Here is a 17,432-nt window from a genome sequence, read left to right as displayed (position 1 = left end):
GGGGGGGGGGGGAGAAGAAACAATTCCTGCCTATTTGGCCGGAATATGAAAAATTCACGGAACATGGCCAATCTGGAGAGAATTTAAATAATGCATAAGGGAACCCTTGGTATTTGTAGGCAAAATGAAGGAATCAGAATGGCAAACTGAGGCAAAGAGCAGTTTCATTGCAGACTCCTACTAAAGCAGCCAGTGAGTTGTGATTGCAGTGTGATACCTGCATGTTAGGAACAGAGGGTTCAAACAGAAAGCACAGCTCCCACTGTTGGGAGCTGTTTTTAGTGTGGGAAACAGCCTCAAACTGCCCCTAAGTTATTAGCCCTATGGCAAAGCCTGCAGAAACAGCAGGAGACTGAAGTTACAGCAACCTGCAGGCAACAGCAGAAAGTTCAACACCACTTTATGATGGCAACAAAAGGGATTTTCTGACTCTCCAGGTGAGTATTCACAGGTTAATAGTATAGAATCTCTAAACTGTTTAATTTGGAGGAAATAAGTGAAGTATTATTTTACTCCCTTTCTTTATAGGTGGAAGGAATAAGACTGAAAAGGAGTTACAGAGTCATTTTGCAACAGGATTATCACGGACTACTTAAAAAGGTGAATTTGAGGAAAACCTCAGGACTTTTAAAGACCCTTACTGTAGAACTGCTGATTTCCCTGGGCGGTAGTAGTAAGAAAATAACTTAAAACGACAAGTAATACATGCTACTTCTCTCAGCCATGTGGTGATAGGGTCACGCTGCACTCAGTGGAAAACGGCTGGGAGACATTTGGCAGCACTGACAAAGCTTGAAGTGTCTGCAGGCTACACAATATTATAACTCCAACCCAAAGCAGAAATAAACTAACCTCCTGTATGAGGCAGTGGAGGTATTTCAGGATGGCAGTAAAAGGGAGGAAAGCAGAAATTTTGCTTCAGAGGAGAACGATCTCTGTATTTTGCAGAGCACAAAAAGTCCCTGTGGAGCCTATGATCTGGAAACTGTTCCAACTGCTGCTGAAGCCAGAAGAGAGATTACACACCCAGCTGCTCATCACCCCACCTTTTCCTCTCTCCCATTCCTCCCTTCTGTCCCCGTTATTCTGTCTTTTCCACTGCTCTCTACTTAATCCATTTCTGTAAAGTGAGCTAGTTAGGAAAAATTAAAAACCAGTCCTCCAATTAATAAAGGAAAGAGCAGCACCTCTCTAAAGAGGGACAAGAGGAAATGGCCTCAAGTTGCACCAGGGAGCTGTAGATTAGATATTAGGAAAAATTTTTACACTGAAAGGTTTATCAAGCATTGGAACAGGCTGCCCAGGGAAGTGGTGGAATCATCATCCTTAGAGGGATTTAAAAGACAGGTAAACGTAGTGCTTAGCAATATAGTTTAGTGATGTCTTTAGTCAGTGTTAGGTTGACAGTTGGACTTGATGATCTGAAAGGTCCCTTCCAACCTAGACAATTCTATGATTCTATGAGGGAAGGATGGGAAAGCAGGTCATTAAGCAATATGTAAAGACAATCCACTGCCTTATCCAGATATATCCATGGCCACCTACTGCACCACATACTAGTAAATAAGAAAGATCAGATTATTTTGCAGAATCAGGCTGGGGACAGCAAAGTATTTGTCAGACTGCTCAGCCAATTGGAACTATGAGGTGGCATTTGCTCATAGCTAGGGCAGGGTGGATGACAACTAGCCACATCATCCAAAATACCTGACCATCTCCAGCAGGGCACAAAATTTGGTACTTTCTAAATTAGCTGTAGTGAATGGATCACATTGCTCACAGAAGTAAGGAAACAGAATAAAACTGTGTACATCTAAAGTGATTGCAGGGTTGTTCTGTATTGCCATATGAAGTTCACCTAGCATAAAACAGATGTTAGTCTTACTGCCTGGCAGCCAGAACTTCTGCAACATCAGCATTGTTCAAAATTGTCATCAGGTAGGGACCTAGAGTCAGTAATAAGGATTGTGTTTAAAGATGCAAGGATTGATTTCTGCATAATCAGATAGATTTGTTCATTGCTATACCACCAGCTATCAGTGGTACATTTCAGGTATAAAACTCTGCAGGGGGTGAGATCCCCTATTGCTCTATTCCTCTGCTTTTCTTTTTGCTTTTGTCACAACAATTTAAAACCTCACTTGTAAACCTAGTTGGAATACGTAGCAGGCAGAGGCACATGCAACCAACTTCACAGTATCTCATGGACAAGTCTTTTCACTAACTTGCTCAGAGATGCTGTTCCTACTCCCTCAGGCAGAGGAGAGTCTGCCCTGAACAGTGGTAAATACTGGCTCCTACTAAACTGACAGCCAAGCTCAGCAGTCTCTGCTGAAGGGTATCATACCATATTCTATTATTCTTAACGTAGGGCTGAATTCAAGTCTGGTTTTACTTAAACCCAAGATGACTAAGTGTTTACTAAAGCCAGCTGTTGTTCACAAGATAGCTTGATAATTTTACAATGGTGCTTTACTAATAAATCAGAAGCACAGAGAGGAAGGTAATGACAAGCTAACATATGTATGCTATCTCATAAAACAAACAAAATATTAACAACGTAATAATATCACCAGCGTGACTCCAGACACACTTGTGCCGCCTTGCCTAAGCCCTCCTGCTACACAAGCTCCTACTAAGTCCACTCCACAATACCAAGAGTCTGCCTAAATAAAAATGAATCAGTGAGAAGACTACAAAAGGAGCTGCTGTTGGAAAAAGAGACTCCGCTCAGCTCTCTCCTCTTTGGGTCTTTGTCAGCAGGCTGCCTCTGTTTCCCATCATGTTCAAGCCCCCTACACTCCCCTTTCAGGGCCTTCATATCTCTGAACTCCCCACTGGGTACCTCTGCTGTCCTGGCTCCCCTCTTGCCTGCCAGGAGCACGACCTCCTCCTCTGACCTGCACCCTCTACTGCACCCACCAGCTCCCATAAACTCACCAGCAAAGCCCACACAAGGAGGGAGAGAGTCTCACACCTACTCAGGCCTCCAGGACCTGGCAGTTCCTTAACATCCCAGGCCTGATTCAGTTTATATATAGTTTAGATGAATACACAATTCCACCGATAAAAGTAGAGCTCTGCCAAAAACTGCAGTGATCACAGCATGGCAGAGATGACCTGAGGGTCTCACTACCATGGGGCTTTTACAACAGACATTTTCATTGATGATTTGAAAAGTAAAAGAAGCCCTAAACTCAAATGCTCAAAATAAGTAATCTTTTCTCATCAAAGTAATGGTGTAAAAGAAGAAAATGTCTCTTTTGTTGAAACTCCTTTATTGAAACCAGTCCAACCTGGTGTTCAGGAAGGGCCTGTAAAAAACACTTTTGTTGTTGGTCTCCTTTGGCAGGGCAGCAACTTTTCCCTTCAGTTAATGATGCTCTGGCAACAAGGCTGCACATTTTATATCCTTACATAGAGTCAGATCAGCCAGTTCAGCTGACAGAGCTTTACAAGATGCTCCTCTGCTGCTACTCAGCACTGATAGCTACTTTTATAGTTTCCTACTAGGACTTGTCTACCTGAGAAGTGGGGCTGCCTAGGAGTAACCCAGCTGAAAAGTACCTGATTTGCTGAACAGACCAGTCTGAGTAATACTGGTCTGGGTGCTTCTTTTTTCAAGGAATGCCATTTCCAATAATAACTTTATGTGATGTTTTTCTTGCTCAAAAACTTTAGAAAAAAACCTCAAGAATTACTCTTAAAATGTATAAAAAAGTAAAGCCTGTATGTGACTTTTTTGGAGGGGAAAAAAAAAAAAGGCAGAAAAGAACGTGAAAGGCAACCTTTTTGGTTCACTGTAGGCTAATTAAATATCAACACAATGTCAGAAGAAATTCCTTAATTTTCTAATGCCACTGGCTTCTTTACTAGATAAAGAATAGTTAAACTGCGTTTCAAGAGCCTATAATAATCAATGGAGCCTTTCAAGAGATTTTTGTGGTCTTTTAATCTGACCTGTAAAGAACACGATGAAACTCCCGTTATGGTGACACAGGCATTTTTTCTCCCGAGGAAGTTTACAAAAGCCACAGCTCCAGTTACAGTAACCCTACCTCAGATCCCAGTTTAGAAGTCCTCCCTCCCCACCGATGTCAGCAGAAATACCAGATTGGAACAGCACACTTAAGTTGTTTTTTGAAATAAAGGGCGTACGTATGGACATGATCTAACCCAGGAAGGATTTTTACCAGTTTCACTAAGCTCTAAATCCCACTCCCTGTAACACGACTGCTGCAACTTGATTCCCACAGATAATTATAAATCCAGGGAAGATGATAGTAAAATGTATGGCCAAGACCCAAGCCTACTGAAATCTGGGTCAATTTTTGTCACCCATGCCAGTGACCCCTAGTTATGTTTTACAACTGTAAAGAAATAATTTGAAAAAAATGAAGGTATTTATCGCTCAGTAGATTTTCTATATCTTTTCTATTGAAACTTGCTCAGTTTGTTCTAATCCTTTTCATTTTTAGAGCATATTGGTTGTTGTCTCTTAAAAGTTAATAAAATGAAAAAACTAAGCATATAGCAGAACATATCGTAGCTGGCAAGGATTCCTGACAAGAGGAAACACAAACCTGGGCTCACCTTTTCATTTTTCATCTTCAGCAGGTCGGCAGCTGTTGTCTCCGAGAAAATGTGCATCCTAAAAAGATGTCCATCTTCTTTTCTATAATCACCTGCCTTGCAAAGTTTACGTTTTTGAACATGGTGTTTTACACTTGAGTTATGAATTACTAATGTTTTAACCTTCTCAACCAGAGGCCCTACAAGCTTCTGTAGTCCAGAAACATTTTGTTCCAGTCCATCTAGCCTTTTAACCTGCCGCTCCGCATTCCTGTTTATATCAGAAAGAGATTTTTGCATTTTAAGGCAAAGCCTCTTCATTTCATTACTTCTCAGATTTTTATTTCTTTCCGTCCTTGGTCCAGGTTCAGATCTTTCCGCTTTTACAATTTTAATGTCTTTTTCAATGCAGCCGATTTCTTGAGAAACGCTGTTGAGCTTCTTCAGGACATTGTCTTGCAGAGTCAACAGCTTATCTATTTTCTGCTCAAGGGAGGCAAACTTCATATCCATGATGTTAAAACTTTCAGGTGTGCTGACATCACGGCTTGCAACATGAAGAATTTGGGGGGGGTCCATTCCATTATCAGGCCCTTGGTTCTGCAAAGCGTTTGGATCGAATATTTTGGCCAAGTTGTTGACCACAGATGTAGAAGAGCTCTGCCTGCTGGATGTGGTCATTTTGCTGGTATGAGTAGGGGAAGGAAACGCTCTGGTAATCAGCTGCTTGAGGACAATATCAGTTGCAAAGGCTTCCCATCCAGACTGCTCAGATATACAGCCAAGTTTGGCAACTCCAGCTCAACTAATCTATAAACTACTCTCATATATTTGACTAAAACAGAGGAAAGAGACACCCAAATTATTTAGGAAGAAAAATGCCTTTGATCGATTCTTTATATATATAAATATATATTAATATGTATCTGTTTCCAAATGAAGTGAATATTGAGATGCGCATCCTAAATGCACTCGGTTCAGTGACATCAGCCCTAGCAGGGACTAGAACTATTTGCACTCCAGTGGAATTTGACAGCAAAAAGGCTACGTGATACGTGAGAAGCCTCTAAGGGTAGAGACACTTTGGCAGTAGTGTTGTTGCTTTTCAAAAGCCTAGTATGTAATGTGATCCCTGATCCGAAGAGAATAAGGGTCCTTACCGGGACCTTAAATGTGGCTGCTTGAAATTACTGTGTCTTAAGGTGAGCGTTTCAGATGAAAACCTCTATTGCTTGGAAACCCTGTTACATCAGGCAGGAAGTCAACAGAGTTCTTAATAAACCAAATACATTAAAGAAAGTAAAAGAAGGAGGAGATGCAGATATCTGAAAAAATCAGAACCCCTTTCTCTACCCTATATTTTAGCTACCACACAGCTAGATCTTTAATACACAAGCAATTTTCTCCATAGCCAAAATCTTAATTTACTTCTGTATGTATTGAGACTGCACTAATTTACCACAAATGATGAGGCTTTTATATTTTACTATGATCTGGTCATACAAATTCCAAAAGACAAAGTTTAATAGAGAGACTCAGTTCTTTGCTTTGTTTGCCTGCCAATAAAGATCTCAAACTCAGTAATGAGTTTTCATAACTCAAACACTTTGTTTATATTTTGCTTTTGCAAAAGACCTGAATTTCTTTCAGAAAGACAACATCGGGCAAAGAAGAAATGCCATGACTGGGAACAGGATTCCCTAGATGTAGGTTTGAATTGTTGAATATTTTTCATGTTGGTTAGAAAACTATAAACAGAATTAAAAGGAAATAACAAAACCAGAACTTCTCATCTCAAGTCAACTATATTCCACATGAACAAGAAGCAAATCAGTATGGATCACCTTGATGGAGAAAGGCTGCCTCTAAAATACAAAGAAAAGGCTACTTTGGACAAATGACTGTTATAGATTGATCACACATGGCTCAGTCTGCACTTGTGCTGTACCTCTTATCGAAATCAACAAGCTGGTTGGAAAGCAGCCAGACTACTGCCCTACTCAAAGGATCAAGAGCTTCTTTTGTGTTCCCAGGGAATTATTTCTTTTGCCAACCTCAGTTTCCCCATCCTTTACATGGAGAGAGTGAGGGATAATTAGGCAAAGCACAGAGCAAGTTCTGGATATCTAACACATTAAATAGCCCTTCAAAATTGCATCTGTTCACTAAATGAAGAGTATGAAATGATTTTCTTTGTGTTTAGGTACCAAAGATGTCTTTTAGAGTCAATCACAGTTGAAGTTTTCAAAAGTTTCCAAAGGCATTTGCCCTCAGTCATTTATAAATCACCATGTAGTCAGTGTTGATAAGCTAATTTGGGAGCTTGTTCTCAGGTTACCACAGGTTAATAAAGGAAAAAAGTTCCTAGGTACTTTTGTCACCTTTTGAGAGCAGCATGTTACTGTGAGTGAAAGGTGAACTGTGTCCATGCATGACACAAACATGCATTGAAATCTCCTCTATGTCTTCCTTACATAACAGATGTTACCAAGAGGTGACCACCATCTGTTATTGTGCATAGGATATTCCCTGAGTCGATTGAGAAGGTTAAATGATTTTAAAATAGGAAACAGGACAGGGAAAAAAAGACGGCGAGTTTAGGGATCCCTATTTCATGGAAAGAATAATATACAGGACAGCAGTTAAAAAAGAAAAGAATACCAAAGCAAAGAACATCACGTTAGTTCCAGCAGAGAGCAGTTGTGTTTGAATCCCTTTGCCTTCTTCCACTCATCTCTGTTAGAAACATAAACTAAACCAAACCCTCCTGACAGTTTCCCATCTGCAGAAGCTCCTGTTAGACACAAACTTCCAGGAGAGGTGTTTGCACATCTGTAAAAAGGCCAGGTTTGGAGAGCCATTCATCTTGGATGAAACATCCCTGCAGGAGTTCAGAGTGAGCTTCCCTTCTGTCCCCTACACCCTCTGCACAACAAAAAAAAAAAAGGTTAAAGGTTTATTAGACCCTGCCACCCATCCAGCTAGGGCTCCCACACTCTGGGGGATTTCACAGGCAAAGCATGACAGCTACAAGGATCCTCTCCAAAAGGAACATTATTTTTATAAGCAAGGAAATCATTAAAAAAAAAAAAAAGAAAAAGGACATACAGATAGTAATGGTAAAATCATGTGTTATATTAGTGTGCACAGCCACATGTGTTAAACATTTAAATATCTCCTAACAGTTGCCTAGGGAAACGTTATGTGAACTACCTCAAACCAATACTATAAACACTAATAAAAATGTTAAGCTCCTTGAGGTAAGATCCTATTATCAAGTATCATCTGTAAAGTCTTGTTTGATTTAATATTATGCCATGACATACAAAAGTGCCAGACACACTTAAAATGTAGAAAGAAAACTATAAAAATGCTTCATTAAAAACTCATCAGTGTTAGCAGTTCTGTCTGAAGCTGAAGTGAAGAGAGAAGAGAGAACTGCTGTGTAGTAGCTAGAAAAGAGGAATAAACGAAAGAAGGCTAACATTAGCTTGCTTTCTGGGCTCAGAAGGCTCTTGCCAGTAACTTCTTCACACCCGGGAATCCGTGATCCCTGCCTCTTGCTCTGTAAACTGGAAATAATCTTAGATATTCAGATACCTTTCAAGGGTTCACTGAGAATTAATTACTTAAGGGGAAGCGTTATGTAAAGTATTTGAACATGTCTTTCTCTGTGTGATTGATTATTACCACAGCTATTTTATGGAATTCAATAATATTATATCTAAATCATTTGAGACATTTTTAATAACCAAATACCTGAATGTACTTTTCCTAGTCACTGAAAGAATCTCCTAGCAATCATACCTACCATTAATGCACAAAATAAGTCTATATAATAGCTTTCTAGCTTTCATCTCACAAATTTTACTGATGACTGGTCATTGGATTTGCCCAGCACCAAAACTGCTAAAAACCTCTTTGTTAAAGATTAAAGGTATGAGCTGCAGCAATGCTTACCCTTCACAAACGGAAAACATAGAAAAAAACCTGACCAAAATACTGTAGAAAGAAAGCAATTCCACTAGTTTTGAAGATGACACAACTCTCTACGTGCCTAACATTGCCTAATATTGTGTTTCAGAATATTAACACTAGGCCACTGCACCATGGCAGTGATAATATCATATATTGACAATATTACAAAGAACACAAGTGGAAATGTTTGAATTTGTAGAGTCTTATTGCAACTTTCTTGGACGCTAAGCCATGTACTGGGATATGCCACATTTCTTGGAAGGCTGCTAGCACTGAACCTTATCTGGAGATCACAGTACCACGTTTATCAATCTTGAGCCGTTTTAGACAAGGTATCTCCAAATTCCCAAGTCCAGTTTGAGATTTTACTGCTATGGTGGCTTGGGGTGTTTTTTTCCCCAGAAATAACATGGGGATGCAGTGCATGAGTTTGCAGCACGTGTATGACGCACGCTGCACATTCCAGCCATTGCTCACTCACATGTGTAAGCAGCATACGCTCTCCTGACATTTCTGTACCTACGTCCTGGCAAGGATCAGGTTTGCATAAAGTATGTGTTAAGGGCAGGGAGTGTGAACAATTAGCTCTGACTTACAAATAGCAATTTAGACTGGGCCACTGTGACCTCCGTCTTTGGGAAAAAAAAGACGTTATAAAACAACCTCCCTCAATCACTCAGAGGTGCATTAAATGAAATTTTATGTAATCTAGGTAAGAGTGGACAGGGCATGATGCATTTCGAGTTATATCCATGCTGAATCTCCCTGCACATTTATTACTAAAATAGTGGGAAGATCTGGAGAGAAGTCAGCTGTCTTTATGCAGCCAAAAGACAATGAGGAGCAAATACAGTTCTTGAACTTGTATGAAAGTTCGTCTCAAACCTTTAGTTTATTCCTAAAAACTCCCAGTGATGGAGCTTCCATAATTTCTCTAACCTGGCACAGTGCTGACAATTTTTCTCTGTTAGAAGGTTTTCCTAAAGCATAATCTAAATTTCCATCTGTGCAACTGAAGTTGACTTCTTCTTGTCCTATCCATGGATGACAAGAACAGTTTATTCTCTTCTCCTTTGCAGATATCTTTTATGTATTTGAAGCTTATTGTTGCATCTCCCCCTCAGTACTCTCTCAAGTATATTTTTGGGTGCAATATAGCTATATATTACAATTTTCTAGAAGTTATCAGTATAGAGAAAAAAATATGTTTCTTTAATATTTTTCTGAAGAAGTTGCCTTCCTATATGAAAAGAAATTGAAGATACTCTGTGCGTGTCTGTGGACATATAATGAATTCCTTTGTTAAAATGGTACAAGTCAACATGTTATGTTCTATCTCCCAGAAAACAATGTAAGATTTTGCTTTCGTTTGAACACATTGATTTCCTCTTCTATTAAAAAAAAAATCTCAAATCCCTAAAATAAAATCTTAGGACAGATAAAAGAAAAATATCAATTAATAAACATACATCAGAAGTCAACTTTTCAGAAATTTGGATAATAAAATTCTTATCTACTGGTTTATATTTTAATTCATAGAATCATAGAATGGTTAGAGCTGGAAGGGATCTTAAAGATTACCTTAAAGATCCCCTGGGCAGGGACAATTTAATTACTTAAATTAAGACCTTTGTAAGGTTATCCTTATCTACTACTTTTACTTTTCTGTTGCCTTTTTATTTCCATTCCTTTTAGTGTCTACTTTGTGCCTTATATATATCCCTGCCCTATATAGCTGGAACTTCCTATGTTCCTCTTCCTTCCTTAAAAATCAATTCTCTCTAGCAATTTTGACCACTTTCTTGCCTTCAGCTTTTATCCTACAGTTAATATTTATTCATTCACTTAATGAAAATTCAGTCATAAACTAAGAAAGGACAGGGAATATATGTTAGCCTACTTTTATGAAATTCTAGGTCAATTTATCATTCTAATGCTGTGTCTTTCATGAATAAGCAAAAAACCAATCTTTTTCTGAAACACTAATCAAGGGACATGTAGATTTTGTTCTCTGATTGGCCATAGAGATGCCCATTTTGTGGCTGGACTGGCCATAGGACATTACAGAGAAGTTCCAATAATATCTTTTATATCTGAATCATCAATTGTGTTTTATTATGTTTTACAGATAAATTATGTCTTTGTATTTCTCCCCATTGTGACAGTGGTCATAAACTCTAGATGTCCTTAGCAAAGGTGGCTACCTCTTTTAATCATTTGCAAATATGACATTTTGAAGAAGACCGTTGTATCACTCACAGAATATTTCCGTAGAAATCTCAGTAAGAGACAAATTTCAGTAAGCCTCAAAGAAGAAACAACTTTAGACTTTGGGGAACAGGACAGCCACTATCTAAAATATTCAAGGATTGCTATATACTAGTCACAAAGCAGAAAAAGTACTGTATATGGTAGTGCACAAGTGTGAGCTAACACATGCCTGCTCTTTCTCTAGTACACAACAACAGCTCCCTGAGAAACAATATAAGCTTACAGCTGCTCAGCTCTGAAACAAATTAGAAAGCAAGCATGAAAGCTATGAACCAGATTCAGAAAGTCATGCTGTTTACTGAAAGTTCACAGACATCCGTGATGGTAGAACAGGAAAGCCATTCTCTTCCGCCTGCCCTCCTCCCTCCCACCTCTCCCAGCCGAAAAAGATACATCAACATGGATCAGGGAATTTATTCAAAATGATACATTTCTACAATCAGCAGTCACGTTGGACTCTTTCACCATAGGGGCTGAAATAACTGTATGTCTAAGATTAAGTGACATACTGTGTCAGAAGTGATATACCTTTATGGTTCCCCTGGGGTCTGCCCAAAACATTAGTCTGGAACTCTGCTTAAGGTCAGAAAATCAAACAGCTTTATACAGGGCAGGAGCGTATGGCAAGAAAAGTCTGGCACTGAACTTCATGAGGTAGGACTAGGGAATTTACTGCTCCACAGGGCTCTCTGCATACAACTACTCTACAACCTGTTAATTAATTATGAATTCTGACTTCCTTTACTATAATGACCCTGGTAACTAAGTATCCTGGAGATACCCTAGTGATAAATCATGAGAGCAAGTCCCCGAAACAAACCACAGAGCGATCCTGGTTACAGTTCAGTGATCAATCTACAGATGGTCCTTTATATACACTACCACCTTGGAATTTTGAGCCTCTCTGTAATCGTTCATATGATCGCTTTTGGCAGAAAAAAATAAAATAAAATAAAATGTTAATTGAGCTGTATATCTCTCTGTAGAAAATATCTAGATCTCTGAACACAAAAATAATGGGAGACACTACCCATGTTCCGGGGGCAATACTCCTCGTACTCTGGAGCTCTGCAAATCTCTTCCATGTGGAAAAGCATTCACACAGGAAAGATAATCCACTGCAAGCTTCACAGTGCAGCATTTATCCAGGTCAAGCACAACTCCTTCACACATGCTGTCCCACTGTTAATGGGATTGCTGGGGTGAATAAGAACTGCACAGCACATAGAAAAGCCACCATAATCGGCATCTGTCTGCTTAACAGCTGAAGTTCTAAGCCCTTCACTGCCAAAGTGCATAATGTTCTTTCACCGGGGGTTGGTCTCCACTATCATCATCTCCTGCTGTCAAGATATCGCATCAAGAGCCTCACCTCTGCTTAGCTGTCCCCGTTTTACTATACTAAAAACAAAACAAACCTCAAAACCCACTTTCTTAAGTCTGAAAAATACTATGTGATAAATTACCCATTAATAGCCTAAAACTCTATTTCCAGGAAGCCTGTTTAAAGGAAAATTCCTGACTTTCTGAGGCTAAAGCAGAGGTGTCATAACTCTGAAACAGAGCAATGAAAGAAGTACTGTCTCCAGGTGCAACAGGAGCTGTACCTCATTTCATCTGCTGGGTAGACTGGTTAAAATCTTTGGTTGCAATCCAAAACTTTCTGGCAGCTAGCATCCTGTATTAAAATTTATAAACCACGAAAGGCCTTTTCTTACAAAAAAGTTAATTCAGGATGGATAGGCTGAAAAGACTTGAAAGGGACAGTCATCAGAAGTGGTTATATGGAAAATTGGATGTAAGTAACACCTTTTGCTCCATCAGAACATACTAAAAATACAGCAAATGTAATTTCAGTGAGAAAGGGAAACCATATTGATTAAAAGTTCTTTAAAAGAGTTGTGGACAAAAGCCCCAAAGCTGCCTTGGACTGTTGTGAGGTACAAGTTTTACAAAGGATGTATTATATTCTCCAGAAGAATCATAGTGATAGCTCAGCTTCTTTCAAGCTGCAAAATTTACCTACCATCCAGCCCACGGTATCAGAGCCCTGGTCAAAAACAACGGATATCCTCTATGGTGGCTGCCCATCAAACAGGCAGTATCAACACAAAGAACAGTCGAGATCCATGTTTGTCTCAGGCTGTCACTCTGTGATCAGCTAGATTTATAAAACTAATATTTAAAAAGCAAAGGCAACTATCTCCAAATTCATTATGAGTTAACCTATCTTCTCTGCTGTAAGAACACTGCAAAGATAACAACACCCAGGCTAGGGAAGGTCCCAGTGTGACAACAGGGGGAATGTAGTGCTCTTTTGCTCAATTACTACTTACTCATTTTCACCTGTGGTGATTTCTTCCCTGCTGCCTTCTACTGTGGGACAGGCTATGAGAGTACAGAAGTGGGAAGAAGGGTTTGGTGATTTTTGCTTGTTTGTTTTTTCAAAATACCAGTAAACACTCTCCACAACTACTATTAGCCTATTTCTGCATCATATACTCACTAAGAAATTACTTTATCCTGCTCCACTGCTAAGGCACTGTACCAAAACCAGGAACCCACTCATCCTGTAAGCAAGCCAGGGCATTGGCTATTTATCCAGACAGGCTCTGCTGAAGCAAACATATTTTTTACCAGTATGACTGCAACCAGAGTTGGAATTAAACAGACTTTAACTCAGTAATTCAGCACAAAAAACTGCATGCAAAAAATACCTTGACTCATCCCTTCTTTTTGAAAGTCTAGTGTCAAAAAAAGCTGAATAAATGGCACATTCATATTGAGTATGAAAGTCAGAATCCAGGACTGTGCAGAAGAATAAGGGAAAGCACCATGGGAAACCAGTGTTTTTAAGGAACGGGCAATTTGAGCTGATTTTATTTGTAGGGTTTGCTAATTCCGGTGAATATTTATTGATAATTTAATAGATTGTAACTTGTGCCTGGCAAGTTTCCATAGCATACCTTTATGCTTTTGGGATGAAGAATTTAAAGGAAGGATGTTACATAAAATTTAACTTTTGAGCTATATTTAAAAGTCCTAAAATCCAGGATGTATTACATTTTGATCTGTTTGTTCTATACCAATACAAATAGCCCATTCTGCTCAATTTCCTACGACAGAATGAATGAACAGGAGGTAAATAAAGGTCAAAGAAATCTTCCTCCCCATCCTCCTGTCCTGGCCAAGGTGCACGTGCTAATACCATTTTGTGTTGGTGGATATTCTCAGTGACAGAAATGCCTTTTAGCTACATGTCTTCTCTCATAGCTATTTTCTTCCACCTAGATCATTCATTCCAAGATGAAAAATGGCAAGTTCTCAGCCTTATAGCTGAACTTTGAGAGCCATCACAATTGCCACCTATTTTTGTCTCCTTTAACCCCCGCATATTCCAACTAAATGATCATTCCAGATGCCCAGCCATCTGGCTGAAAAGATTAGCCACATTCAGTGCCCAATCAATGACATTTGCGAAACAGCCATTACAAAGATCCTGTGTGGCATTTCTTCAATTTTCAATTACCTGATGAGATCTAAGAGGTGATACGGTAGCTGGCAAGACACTAATATATCAGACAAGCTGAGATTTACCAAGTATCTTCTATAATAAAGCCTTTTTTGTTTTAATTTGTCAAGCTTTAATAATTCAGCTTGAAAGTTCCAAAAATTAACATAAGTCTTGGCCTTAATGTTGTGAGAAATTTCAAATTAAAATATATCCAAAAATAAAGAAACTTTAAAAGTCATTTTGTGAGTGCTAAATACATTATCACTTCTAACACAAAAGCTGGGGAGAGGACTCTTGCTGATAATTACTTGCCTTTGCTAACTGAAAAAAAAAAAAAAAAGTGCTCAGATCTCATCAACTTCTAAGGCTCTTATACCAGAGATTTCATAGTCTTTTCATAGCTACATGCAAGCTGCATGGAGCTCAATTTCCTACAGGCCATTGAGTCCAGGGAGGACTTTCTTTGCAGATCCAGGGAATCTGGGCAGGATTTATCTTGCAGATGCTTCTCTCACCTTCAAGAGTCTACAGTGGCATTGGCACATGTATACCGGCACACTGACATATTTTGTCTTGTGCTTTCACTTCTCTCTATGACACCTTTCAGGCAGTTTAGAATTGGCAAAGAACCTCTTTAAATGGAGCAGAGTGAGGAACACAAGGAAGGATTCAGTCAATGAGAAGAAATAAAAGTCCTGAGAATCAAGTTGCTGTGAACAGCCTCCTGTTTATCACCCAGTCCCCAAAAAGTAGTATGTCACCAGATGCTAGGACAGGTCATAAGAATTGGGGGAGAAACTGTGAGGCTGAATACTTGCCATTTTTCAGCTTCTCAATGCTTTTCTTGGGAACCAGTGTCCCTTAAGGCAGGCCAGGAGTAAAATAACAGCTGCATCGTTCAGTAAAGAAGATGAGGTAAGTTTTTATTTCATAGAAATGCTGCAGGGAAGCTGATTTCAGAGGTTAGTTTGGCAATTTGATGAGCACAATGACCCAAAAGACACAAAGCTGGATTATAGCACCTATAACTGAAACACTATTCCCCTACCTTAATGTGCAGGCTAAGTAAAATCATGTAGCATTTAAAGTGCTCGGTGTTTAGGCCAACTGGCTAAGCAAAAAGACCGCTTCCTTTGGCCAGCCATAGCTTTTCCCAGACAGAAGTTTCTTTTCATAGAAATTTTATCAACATGAAATGCTGCATAAGTCTCCAGTTTGAATAAACAATAAAGCACATCAGTGTTACAGAAGTTGGCTAAATAAAGCAGAGTCTGGCATTAGTGATTCATTAATATTCCAGTGCTGAAACAGTGTGTTTCAGCCTGTAAATGCTGAGGAATTACTTTTTTTTTTTTTTTTGCTTTTAGGACAAAAATACTTTATTAGTGCTACGCTGCCTGCTGAGAAGCCTCGCCTTCCTACCACATTGTATCATTTACACTACTGCAGTCCTACCTCTTAAACCCCTGATTTTGTGCAACTGTCAGAGTTTTCTGGGTTTTTTTTCCTTCCAGAAAGTATGAGGCAGTGTTTCATTAGACTTTGAAGAACTCCAGTAGTCAGCATTATTAAACTAGAGCCCAGAATGAAAGCCTTGTGTTAACAGAATGGCTTAAGAATAGCTTAAACTAGCTCACAAGTGTCCAAAGCCAGGTATTTTTTCCCAGTGAGTACAGAAGAACCAAACCAATGGATTCTTTGCCAAAATGCACACATTGTGCTTTCCTGTTGTCACCTGCTCCAAATTAAAATTCAGTTACGGTGCACACCTGCAGGCTACTGAAGTGGAGGCTTTAAGTGTTTGGCAAGTCCCTGCTGCAGGATTCAGCGTTAGTTTTATGAGGAGGATTTTAAGCTAAAGACACCAGAACCAAAGTGTGATCCATTTAGGAAGGAACTTCCACACAGGCGGCAAGAACAGGTGCAAAGCACCCTTTGCCGAAAGTAGTCCTGTTTCAGTGTGCTTCACCATCTGGTATCATTACATGCATCCAGAAGCATTTCTGACTGCTCTTCACTAAGTCTTCAGGGAAAAGTCTTGCCCTCTGTTCGCATTTACTTGTGAACTTCTGAAAGGCCTGCTTGAGTGTTCAGGTGAAAGCAACTGTACTGCTATGTTATTGGATGGGAACCCTTCAGAAGCTGAAGAGAAAAGCAGCCATCCTCTGAACATGCACCAGTAAACAGGCCTAGCTTCTTAATGAAGTAGGTGGTCAGAGCAAGAATTGCACTCAGGAGAGCCTCAGTGCTCTCCTAGAAACCCATCCAGAAAAAAGAAAGATGGGGGAAAAGTTTGTGCTCTAACTTTTCCCACTCACCCTGTGTAGTTGGTCCAATTATTAATTGTATTTCTCATTCTATCTGAGAAAAATAAAAAATGGTGACGATGTTTAGCCAGCCAGGTCTGCTCACACCTGTAATTTCCCTGTGTTTCTGCATGAGGGGACAATAGGCTCTCTCTCACTTAGCATTGTTAAAATGCAAAGAAACAGAGAACAGAAATATTTGGGCTCTGGCTGCATTGTACAGCTGACACCACAGTGCTCATCCTGCGTTATGCAGTACTATAACGTTTAATAAACCCTCAAAAATAGAAAACACTGACTTGAAAAAACATCAGGATTAAGAAACACAGCTATGTGATATAAGAAAACTAACATTCTCTAGGAGGCAGATCTTTTGCATTTCTTGATGTGTTTTCAGGCTAAGTTGTTACCTTTTTTCAGTATCAAAAAAAGTAAACATAATATTGCTTAAAATAAGTTTGTTGTATTTATATTAATGAAAGATGAGTTCAGGATTCCTGAGTGTCTAGTGACTCTGCTCTTGGGACAGGGAAACACGAGAAGAGCAGTCTTGTTATGAAACAAACTCTCCTCTTACCTCAAAGGCCCTCTCCTCTCTTCCCCTGACCTATCCTCATCTGCTCACTTCTTCTATTTACAGAACTCCATTAACGTTACTTGCTCTAATTTGATCACAAGTTTTTGGGCTCTATACAGAAACCATTTGGCCCATTTCCATGGCCTCTGCCTCGTGGAAGGGCAGAGGGGAGGATCAAAATTGTCCCTTCTCACTTCATGCAGATGGTGGAAGT

At 39.4% G+C, this 17,432-nt stretch overlaps 1 protein-coding gene across 1 annotated transcript in view; it reads right to left on the bottom strand.

Annotated features, from left to right (window-relative positions):
• The window catches only part of MYLK4 (myosin light chain kinase family member 4), a 28,751-nt gene extending 23,498 nt beyond the window's left edge, over window positions 1-5,253 (bottom strand). The window contains exon 1 of the mRNA XM_014940829.1: window positions 4,594-5,253. Within this exon, the coding sequence (XP_014796315.1) occupies window positions 4,594-5,253 (660 nt within the window). The remainder of the gene's footprint in view (window positions 1-4,593) is intronic.
• Between the last annotated feature and the right edge of the window lie 12,179 nt (window positions 5,254-17,432).

The sequence above is a fragment of the Calidris pugnax genome, unplaced genomic scaffold (assembly GCF_001431845.1).
Source record: "Calidris pugnax isolate Ruff unplaced genomic scaffold, ASM143184v1 scaffold8, whole genome shotgun sequence".
Lineage (NCBI taxonomy): Eukaryota > Metazoa > Chordata > Aves > Charadriiformes > Scolopacidae > Calidris > Calidris pugnax.
Note: the sequence above shows the minus strand (reverse complement) of the source record. Positions and strands in the feature narration are given on the sequence as shown.